This window comes from Oncorhynchus mykiss, chromosome 12 (genome assembly GCF_057628025.1).
Source record: "Oncorhynchus mykiss isolate SJ-2025 chromosome 12, ASM5762802v1, whole genome shotgun sequence".
Taxonomy (NCBI): domain Eukaryota; kingdom Metazoa; phylum Chordata; class Actinopteri; order Salmoniformes; family Salmonidae; genus Oncorhynchus; species Oncorhynchus mykiss.
In genome coordinates this window covers 78,342,020-78,353,130 of record NC_143033.1, presented here as the reverse complement: position 1 = coordinate 78,353,130, position 11,111 = coordinate 78,342,020, and the positions used below count along the sequence as shown (strand labels likewise).

General features: G+C 39.9%; 2 protein-coding genes across 2 annotated transcripts; one reads left to right on the top strand and one right to left on the bottom strand.

Annotated features, from left to right (window-relative positions):
- Positions 1-6,092: 6,092 nt before the first annotated feature.
- LOC110538391 (gamma-crystallin M3-like) lies at positions 6,093-7,147 on the bottom strand. The gene is made up of 3 exons (XM_021625183.3): positions 6,979-7,147; positions 6,563-6,802; positions 6,093-6,412 (listed from the first exon to the last, which is right to left on the bottom strand). The coding sequence occupies exons 1-3, from the start codon at positions 7,003-7,005 to the stop codon at positions 6,137-6,139; spliced, it is 543 nt and encodes a 180-aa protein (XP_021480858.1). The 5' UTR covers positions 7,006-7,147; the 3' UTR covers positions 6,093-6,136.
- A 1,243-nt stretch (positions 7,148-8,390) lies between these two features.
- On the top strand, positions 8,391-9,353 carry LOC110538392 (gamma-crystallin M3-like). Its single transcript, XM_021625184.3, has 3 exons — positions 8,391-8,474; positions 8,646-8,885; positions 9,036-9,353. The coding sequence occupies exons 1-3, from the start codon at positions 8,448-8,450 to the stop codon at positions 9,309-9,311; spliced, it is 543 nt and encodes a 180-aa protein (XP_021480859.1). The 5' UTR covers positions 8,391-8,447; the 3' UTR covers positions 9,312-9,353.
- The last annotated feature ends 1,758 nt before the right edge of the window (positions 9,354-11,111 follow it).

Below are 11,111 nucleotides of genomic sequence, written 5' to 3'. Positions count from 1 at the left end.
ATTGTTCTCCATTTTACTGTATAAGGTCCACAATTCAACCTATCTTGATTTGAAATTGATACTGGAATTTCCCGGAGTGTTTCCAAACCATTTCTTGCTTAAGACTGATGACCAGTTCCTCTTTGTGAAAGTCCCAAACCAGCTCTTAGCACCTTCAATTTGTGTTTATGATAACCAAGTTGTTCTGTTTGTTAGCTGCTTACACTAATATATCTTAACATTTCTATACACCCAAAACATTGTATTGAATGTGTCAAATTCTATTTATTACGATGTCAATGCATCATTTGCAGCTCTGCTCTATAACCTGGAGTATAGCCAAGTACAGAGAGAGGTTATAGAAAAGAAGAACGCATTAATATGACAATGGAGCCAGGCAGGCAGATAATTACAATAAAAAATGAAAACACCCATAACATGGTAGTGACTTAAATAGAGAGGACAGGGAATGAACCGTGCTTACGTAAATATTATTTGTTGGATATGTTAAACATTGTGTATTTCCCTGTAGATTTCAATAGATTGTTCTCCATTTTACTGTATAAGGTCCACAATTCAACCTATCTTGATTTGAAATTGATACTGGAATTTCCCGGAGTCCAACTCCGCTCAACAGACAATGGCTGCCAGCATGCAGTAGGCAGCCGTTCCATCAACGTCAGTTGGTTGACATTGACTTACTGGTTTAAGTTGCTTCTCTTAATAAAAGTAATACCTGAGAAGGTCACGAGCCCCATATATCTAGTTAAGGGAGCCCTAACAAAATGTCACTTCCCACCTGCCTGGGATGAAAAGGCAAACTCTGATGAAAAATTGAATGGGCTGTTTAAGGAATCTTCGACCCATCCTCCCACATCAATACAACCTGAGGCCAAATTGAATTACGTGTAAGTCTCCTCACACATACACACAACACAACACACACACACAGTAGGCCTCTTCATTCCTCTGAGACACATCTGCAACACACAAAATGATTAAGTTGTTTACGTTTGTTGGTTCCTTTGATCACAGGATAGATTACACATGCTCCAGACCCCCAGTCCCATTACACACACGTTATTAAGGTCTATTATTTTTTTCAGCATTTCCATTTTTAGCACCATTAGGTCCCACAGGTGGGTATCGGGGACTGCTGCAATAATCTAAATTGGATTTCCTTTCCGCAGGGCTGCACGTTTCATCCCCTCCGAGTCAGATCTCCCTGGGTGTCTGACTATCTATTAATCTAGCCCGCCCAGTTCATTTATTTTGCCCTGGCCCCTGGAGAGGAAACCCTGCCAGCCCTCCCTGGATGGATTCAACAAAGCAACATGGCAAAGCAGGTTGCTGCTGTTTACTTCCTGTCCCCTGTTGAACCTTTCCTGAGTCCATGATTAAACAGTACGGTAGCCTTAGTAACAGGCTCAAAATATAAACAAACTTTAAGGCTCACTCAAACACAGTTGGATTCATTATTTGTCAATGATTTGTCATGTGTCTAACATCATCTGTCATGTTTCTATGTCAGATTTGAGGGCTATGAAGATAAATCTTAAAACAATGACATAAACATTCCCATAAACGATTGATCTTATGCCAATATCTAGTTAGGGGATTTAAGGCATGTCTATCAGATGAGTAGAGGAACAAGAGGTCTCCTAGCATCTAGGAGCTAGTTAGTAAATGCTTATGATTACCTTTGCTCACTGTATAGAGGCTGTGTGCCCTTAATCAGTCAAATTCAATCAGTTCAATTCAATCAGGTTATCTCTTCATGACAACATTACCCTTCACGTTGAACTGAGTGGGTTATACAACATGTTGCAGCATTAGCCACAAGATATCAGAAGAAAGGTTGAATATTTTGGGGAGTTTCGGGTGTTGATTATCCTGTTGACATTCTCTTTCTTCCTTGGAAGAACTAACCTCCGGGGTGGTTGAGATGACATTGGTGGAGCCCCCCTTTGTGGGTACTGGAGATAGAAGGCTTATTTTGAGCTCTAGGCAGCATCCTTCCTATTGGTCCATGCCAGCTAAGCACCATCAGACGGAGCACATGCCAATTGATCCTGCTAATCATTTTATCCCACTCTGGTATATCTGTTTTGGAAGAATTTGGGCCAGCCATTAGTGTCACATCAAAAGTTGTGATTGAAATGGGTATAACTGTCTTTTAATTTAAAAAAAAATATTGTCCTTCAATTCATCTTCATTGATATGGTATGCACTATGTAGCCTGTGTATGCATATGACTTTGCTGTTGTGAAGGTCATTGTGAATGCAGTTATTGACTATATGATTTATTTATTTACTACGGTTTTCATCATGACAACCTTGTGTCATTTCACAGTGTGAATGGAGAGGAGGCTAGATTTCTCCCCAAATCATCCAATAAGGCATGCAAAAATGGTTTCATTTGAAGAGTGTCAGGTCAGGTCATACTGCACGCTGGTCCATAAGTCTCTCACAGTCACTTTATGTCTTCTCAACTTTAAAGAGGTGGGGGAAGACAAGGTGTCTTCTCTCTGAATGGTATGCAATAGTGACGGTGTGTGTGGTCAGTGTGTGTGTGATTCTGAGTGTGGGAGAGGTGATCATCACCAACTGTTAAAAAAACATGGCACTCTCTGCATGGAAACGGGGTAGCATAGCAACCAGTTGCTAGGGACTGGGGCTAAGGCGAGCCCCGAGTCCCCCCCCCCCCCGTGGTGTTGATGTGAGTCTCTGGCAAGTGAACCGTTAAATGGAGGAATTCCCCTGTGACAGTGGGCTATCGCATGCCACTAACCTGTTGCCATGGTGACCAGCATGTGGAGGTTGACGGTACAGACAACGGGGACCATTAGCTTCAGTGGAAGAGGGTCCTGGAGGGGGGCAGGATGTGGGCGTCTATCTCATTGAAGGGCGAGATGCCAACACACACAAGTGAAGGTCAACACACAAGTGAGGTTGTGGTAATTGTGACACCCTTTCTAGGTACCACCCAGTCTCCATTGGCACTTCTGACTTCACACTGATAAAAATTATTGTGCAAATGTCAGGACAACATTTGGGTTTATTTTTGGATCAACACTGAGAATAGTGAATTATCTACAGGGCTGTACTTTCTGAATGCTTGGTGTTTTCCCTCTACACATACAGTAGTGTCTGTGTATAGGCATCTATTAGACAGGTTCAAACAACTGATTGTTTGGTGGCACAGTACATTTACCATTGAAGTCTTGTTTTAGTTTTGACTACAGTCAGTGGTAGGAGGGTAAGAGGACAATTGCCATCACTGTATCAGAACAGGAGGAGAGAAGTGGTGACCCTTTGCTGGCCTCCACTGGCGAGAAGAGGAACAGGTGCCGAAAGCCTCTCCACCAAATTCAACCAACCATATGTGAGTCAGTCAGGTACATGAAAAGGCTCTTGTATAAGCCTATCTGGACATCAAGCTCCACATTCAAACATGGGGTGGTTCTGTTTGAGAGGGAAAATCATGGACGGAGCCATTTTTGATTGTGTAGAGAGATGAAAAATAAAAAAAACAAAAGAAAACAAAAAATAAACATTGATTGCCATACTGGGGAAGAATGTTGCTTTTGGCCGGCGAGCAGGTAATTGATTTAGTTGTGAACAAATTGCCTCTTCAGAGGAAGAGGAAGGACTGCATGAGGCCTCTATCAGCACAGTAGAGTGATGACCTGACCTGGCATAACAAAACAATAGGTGCCAAATTTAGCTCCACACCACACCTCTAAATATCTACAGTATCTACATACTGGATCTCTAACTGGATCGGTGCCTAGCACCTGGTCAATCCAGGCGGGTGTTTTTACATAAGAACCTTCCCAGCTGGTAACCCAAACTCCACGGTACATTGTAACACGCCTGGTACTCCGAAGTATCTTGGGAATGTGAGATGTTAAAAATAGTTAAGAAGGGGGTGGTTAATAGAGAGATGGATTAATAGAGAGGTGTGTGTGTGTGTGTGTGTGTGTGTGTGTGTGTGTGTGTGTGTGTGTGTGAGTGTACTTGCTTGCTTGCGTGTATGATTGCTTTGCCTAAATGAGCCCATGAAAATATGTTTTCATAACCTCAATATTGTAAAAACTATCTTAATATTGACTTTAGGGGGGCAGAGAGTACCATTGTGTGTGAATTAACTAAACTGTAAAATCTATAAAGTATTATAACAGTCTATAAAGTATTATTAACCCTTATTAACTATTTACAGACCCTTTATAAACCCTTCATAAAGGCTTCTTTAAAATAAGTGTTAACTCTTTTTTTTTTTTACATTTTGTAACTCAAGAGAAATTTCTGTAGTATCGTGTTATGAACCATAATGTTAGTTAATTCACTCACAATTAATGTGAGTGACAATTCTAAGTCCAGCTTTTTATTCTCTGTCTCCAAATGTCCATATTAAGATAGTTTTTACAATATTGAAGTTATGAAAACATAACATTTTCCCCTGATCTACAGCAAACAATGTGATGAATCAGTATGGGTTTATTTAGGCAAAGCAATCACACACACACACACACACACACACACACAAACACACACACACACACACACACACACACACACACACACACACACACACACACACACACACACACACACACACACACACACACACACACACACACACACACCTCACTATTAATCCATCTCTCTATTAACCACTCCCTTCTTAAATATCCCACACACACATTGTGATGACGGAGAAAGGCATGCTAGAAGGGCTATCTGCCATTGCTTGCATCTTTCACATATTCTCTAATGGGGCCTTTTTATAGAGCGGAAATGTTCTGCTTTGCATCAAGTACCAGCTATTATAAATGTTAACAACGAGGTCATCCGCCCGTTTTTAGGTTATCTACCTAATACAACGTTTTTGTGGATTGAAATTAGCTCTATTTTGAGCAAAATGTATTTAAGGTTTTTTGTTTACTTGGACTGAGAAGAAGTACACAGTTTTCCAATGAGGCAAAGCCATTAAACATCAACATATTGCTGCTTTGGACCCACAATCAGTGATTTCAACTAATGTCCTTGTGTTTTGTATGTGAACATAAAAACAATGAAATTGCCACTGAGAGCTTTTGGAAGTCTTCATGAAATGTAAAAAGAAAATCTAAAATATGAAACTAGTAGTGCAACCACAAACAAAGGCTGTCATAAGGATTATGTTGAAAACATACAGAGGGGGATGTTTTCCATGAACAATTATCGTCCTATGACTTACAACATGAGCGTCATAGAAATCACACCAATACTGCTAATGTTACATATTTTAATATTAATAATAAAATGCCATTTAGCAGACACTTTTATCCAAAGTGATGTACGCTACAGTACATGTAATCCCTGATGGAAACAAACCTAGCACCACACTATTTCCAACTGAACCACACAGGACCGATAATATGGCTGAAGGGTGATTTATCAAACTGAAGTCTCTATATTAGTCTTTTGTTGCTTCATTTACATGTATTTATTTACTTTGTCTTGATTTGACTGTATTTTTCACTGATGATTGGCTTTACTTTTAAATGCAATTGCTAGACACTTTCTTACCTTGTTTAGCGAAAATTATCATGGCACCTTTGTAATTGGAGTTGTATAATGATGTAGAGAAAAAGCTTTCGTAAATTGTATCAACATGTATTAGTGTTTATTGTACACTGGCTCGATGTTGGCCAATCAATTAGAGTAGTATTTGTGGAGTAGCACAACGTGTATGATTAGCTAAGTTTGTTAGCTCTACAAGTTGACTAATGCTTTAGTGTTAACATCAAAATCCCTCTTTATCATCTAAAAGACATTCATTTCAATGCTTTAAAACAGTAAATACGTAATGCAAAAACCAAAACGTGCACCCAGGTGGGTCCCAGGACCAAGTTTGGGATACCCTGGTATAGGGTAGAAGTTAAATGTTATGCATATCTTTCTGGTAAATATGAAAACAGTTATTGGGAAATAGAAATGTCTGAATGATGATGATGAAAGCCCCCTTAACATCAGTTATCAAATGGCAGGCGTCAGTTCTATTATATCATACCTACAGATGGAAACACAAAACACCAAATATTGAAATGATGTAGCACACTCAATTGTTTTACGAATTACGAATTACTTTTATTTGGTCAACATAACATATCTAGCACATATCAGTGATACGCCTCATGCTCATGAACCTCATGCCACTCATGCCCATATCCCTGAAGTTCCTGTACTCTCCGGGCCTCATGTACATCATCCTGCCTCTGAAGTGGGGCTGCTCGTACATCAACCAGTGGCCATCCATCACGTTGCAGGACTGGCAGTCGGACATACGGTAACGGTCCATGATGGAGTCACAGTCGTCCATCATCTCGTGCATCTGACCTCCAAAGTTATCTCTCTCGTAGATCCTCATTCTGTAGGATCCTCTGTGCTGTTAGGAGGAAATAAGAATATGTTGAATGAATTACTGAAGACATCAGACTGTTGGAAAGCGTCACAGAGCCAATGTGATTTATTATGGACATCACAAAGCTACTTCGAGCAGGAATGTTAACAGCAGACTAAGTATCATATTGCCTACCATGGGGATCGTGCGGCAGGACCTGATATCAGTCATTCCCATCATACTCTGGAAGTCAGAGTACTCTCCCCTCCTCATGAAGTACTGGTTTCCCATGTAGTTGTTGCGGTCGTAGACCATGAAGCAGCCGCTCTGAACCCTACAGGAGTGGCACCTGCTCAGGTAGGAGGACATGTCAGCGCAGTCGCTGCTGCACTCATAGGAACGACCCTGGAAGTTTCTGTCCTCGTAGAAGACGATCTGAAAATAAAAAGGGATCATTTCTATGAACTAAAATATTTTCCGAAACAAACATTTTTGAGAAATGTTGGAACTTTAAAGAACTTTAATGTTGTAGTTGGAGGTGCTAGAACACTACAGGTCTTTTGCATGACAATCTATGAAAATTAAAGTATATATTTTGGTTTTAAACTTACCCTGCCCATGTTCATGCTGGTGGACATGTTTGCTCACTGTGCTGCTGGTTGCTGCTCCTGAACTGATTCCTACCTGGTTTAACCCTTTCTTTTATACCTGACCAAACCTAAAGAATTCCCAGCTCCATTGTTCAAACTCCTGACCCAGCAACATGCTATAGAAGCCTGCAGAGGCCACTGAGGTTACGTCCACATTTCCAGTGACTGGACCCCTCAGTGTCTTTAGAAAGACTGTTTCTCAATTGTCTGTTTCTCAAACAAAGTAACATATAGCCTTTTGAGAGTTTACAACAGCTAGTAACAGCCTTGAAAAGGAAAGTTCTCCATACAGTACATGTCACAATGTTTTTCTATGTTTTGTAATCTTATTTGATCAAATATTAATGATACATGGCTCAATGTTATATTGTAAGCTCATTTGATTTAAGACATTTAGCATAAATCACACATATTGAATGAAGAGTGAAAATCTGGGGTTAACCTGTTAGTTCAAACTATGTATTGTTACTCATCTTTTGTTCAGTGTGCTGATTTAACCATTCTTAAACCTCAGTGGACTTGACGTAGACCGACATTCCTAACCAGTGAATACATCATCAAAAGTGAGTCGAACTTAACTAACATTTATGGTTCATAACACGATACTACAGAAATTGTTACAAAACGTTCAATTGTATTAAAAAAATATTTCAAATACATCAATAATCCATCAATTTGTTAATTTCTCTTGAATTGTATAGAAAAACTAAAAAGAAAAGAGTTAACACTTATTTAACGGAGCCTTTATGAAGGGTTTATAAGGGATCTGTAAATAGTTAATAAGGGTTAATAATATTTTATAGACTGTTATAATACTTTTTAGACTTTATAGTAAAGTAGTTAAGTTCGACTCACTTTTGATGATGTATTCACTGGTTAGGAATGTCGGTCTACGTCAAGTCCACTGTGGTTTAAGAATGGTTAAATCAGCACACTGAACAAAAGATGAGTAACAATACATAGTTTGAACTAACAGGTTAACCCCAGATTTTCACTCTTCATTCAATATGTGTGATTTATGCTAAATGTCTTAAATCAAATGAGCTTACAATATAACATTGAGCCATGTATCATTAATATTTGATCAAATAAGATTACAAAACATAGAAAAACATTGTGACATGTACTGTATGGAGAACTTTCCTTTTCAAGGCTGTTACTAGCTGTTGTAAACTCTCAAAAGGCTATATGTTACTTTGTTTGAGAAACAGACCATTGAGAAACAGTCTTTCTAAAGACACTGAGGGGTCCAGTCACTGGAAATGTGGACGTAACCTCAGTGGCCTCTGCAGGCTTCTATAGCATGTTGCTGGGTCAGGGGTTTGAACAATGGAGCTGGGAATTCTTTAGGTTTGGTCAGGTATAAAAGAAAGGGTTAAACCAGGTAGGAATCAGTTCAGGAGCAGCAACCAGCAGCACAGTGAGCAAACATGTCCACCAGCATGAACATGGGCAGGGTAAGTTTAAAACTAAAATGTATACTTACATTTTCATAGATTGTTATGCAAAAGACCTGTAGTGTTCTAGCACCCCCAACTACATTAAAGTTCTTTAAAGTTCCTACATTTCCTACATGTTTGTTTTGGAAAATATTTTAGTTCATAGAAATTATCCCTTTTTATTTTCAGATCGTCTTCTACGAGGACAGGAACTTCCAGGGTCGTTCCTATGAGTGCAGCAGCGACTGCGCTGACATGTCCTCCTACCTGAGCAGGTGCCACTCCTGTAGGGTTCAGAGCGGCTGCTTCATGGTCTACGACCGCAACAACTACATGGGAAACCAGTACTTCATGAGGAGGGGAGAGTACTCTGACTTCCAGAGTATGATGGGAATGACTGATATCAGGTCCTGCCGCACGATCCCCATGGTAGGCAATATGATACTTAGTCTGCTGTTAACAGCCCTGCTCGAAGTAGCTTTGTGATGTCCATAATAAATCACATTGGCTCTGTGACGCTTTCCAACAGTCTGATGTCTTCAGTAATTAATTCAACATATTCCTATTTCCTCCTAACAGCACAGAGGATCCTACAGAATGAGGATCTACGAGAGAGATAACTTCGGAGGTCAGATGCACGAGATGATGGACGACTGTGACTCCATCATGGACCGTTACCGTATGTCCGACTGCCAGTCCTGCAACGTGATGGATGGCCACTGGCTGATGTACGAGCAGCCCCACTTCAGAGGCAGGATGACTTACATGAGGCCCGGAGAGTACAGGAACTTCAGGGATATGGGCATGAGTGGCATGAGGTTCATGAGCATGAGGCGTATCACTGATATGTGCTAGATATGTTATGTTGACCAAATAAAAGTGATTGATAATCCGTAACAATTGAGTGTGCTACATCATTTCAATATTTGGTGTTTTGTGTTTCCATCTGTAGGTATGATATAACATAGGCCAATTATACATACTACCGGTCAAAATCTTTAGAACACCTACTCATTCAAGGGTTTTTATTATTTTTTACTATTTTCTACATTGTAGAATAATAGTGAAGGCATGAAATAATACATATGGAAACCTAAAAAGTGTTAAACAAATCAAAATATATTTTATGTTTGAGATTCTTCAAATAGTCACCCTTTGCATTGATGACAGCTCTGCACACTCTTGGCATTCTCTCAACCAGCTTCACCTGGAATGCTTTTCCAACAGTCTTGAAGGAGTTCCCACATATGCTGAGCACTTGTTGGCTGCTTTTCCTTCACTCTGCGGTCCGACTCATCCCAAACCATCTCAATCTGGTTGAGGTCAGGGGATTGTGGAGGCCAGGTCATCGGATGCAGCACTCCATCACTCATCTTCTTGGTAAAATAGCCCTTACACAACCTGGAGGTGTGTCATTGAACTGTCGAAAAACAAATGATAGTCCCACTAAGCCCAAACCAGGATGGGATGGCGTATCTCTGCAGAATGATGTGGTAGCCATGCTGGTTAAGTGTGCCTTTAAATCTAAATAAATCACAGACAGTGTCATTAGCAAAGCACCCCCACACCATAACACCTCCTCCTCCATGCTTTACGGTGGGAAATACACATGTGGAGATCATCCATTCACCCACACCGCGTCTAGCAAAGACATAGCGGTTGGAACCAAAAATATCCAATTTGGACTCTAGACCAAAGGACAAATTTCCACTGGTCTAAGGTCCATTGCTCGTGTTTCATGGCCCAAGCAAGCCTCTTCTTATTATTGGTGTCCTTTAGTCGTGGTTTATTTGCAGCAACTCGACAATGAAGGCCTGATTCACACAGTCTCCTCTGAACAGTTGATGTTGAGATGTGTATGTTACTTGAACTCTGTGAAGCATTTATTTGGGCTACAATTCCTGCTAACTCTAATGAAGAGATAACTGCAGCAAAGGTAACTCTGGGTCTTCCAGTCCTGTAACGGTCCTCATGAGAGCCAGTTTCATCATAGCGCTTGATTGTTTTTGCAACTGCACTTGAAGAAACGTTCAAAGTTCTTGAAATATTCCGTATTAACTGACCTTCGTGTCTTAAAGTAATGATGAGCTGTTGTTTCTCTTTGCTTATTTGAGCTGTTTTTGCCATTATATGGACTTGGACTTTTACCAAATAGCGATATCTTTTGTATACCACCCCTACCTTGTCACAACACAACTGATTGGCTTAACTTTTAAGAAGGTACACCTGTTAATTGAAATGCATTTCTGGTGACTACCTCATGAAGCTGGTTGAGAGAATGCCAAGAGCATGCAAAGCTGTCATCAAGGCAAAGGGTGGCTATTTGAAGAATCTCAAATATAAAATATATTTTGATTGTTTAACACTTGTTTGGTTACTATATGATTCCATATGTGTTATTTCATAGTTTTGATGTCTTCACTATTATTCTACAATGTTGAAAATAGTAGAAAACAATAAAATCGCTTGAATGAGTAGGTGTTCTAAAACTTTTGCCTGGTAGTATAAAATAATTGACACCTGCCATTTGATAACTGATGTTAAGGGGGCTTTCATCATCATCATTCAGACATTTCTATTTCCCAATAACTGTTTTCATATTTACCAGAAAGATATGCGTGGCGTTTAACTTCTACCCTATACCAGGGTATCCCA

Coding starts and splice junctions, on each gene's coding strand:
- LOC110538391 (XM_021625183.3), bottom strand. CDS start 7,005: ATGTCCACCAGCATGAACATGGGCAGG. Junction 6,803..6,978: donor CCAGCATGAACATGGGCAGG/GTAAGTTTAAAA, acceptor TTTTATTTTCAG/ATCGTCTTCTACGAGGACAG. Junction 6,413..6,562: donor CCTGCCGCACGATCCCCATG/GTAGGCAATATG, acceptor TCCTCCTAACAG/CACAGAGGATCCTACAGAAT.
- LOC110538392 (XM_021625184.3), top strand. CDS start 8,448: ATGTCCACCAGCATGAACATGGGCAGG. Junction 8,475..8,645: donor CCAGCATGAACATGGGCAGG/GTAAGTTTAAAA, acceptor TTTTATTTTCAG/ATCGTCTTCTACGAGGACAG. Junction 8,886..9,035: donor CCTGCCGCACGATCCCCATG/GTAGGCAATATG, acceptor TCCTCCTAACAG/CACAGAGGATCCTACAGAAT.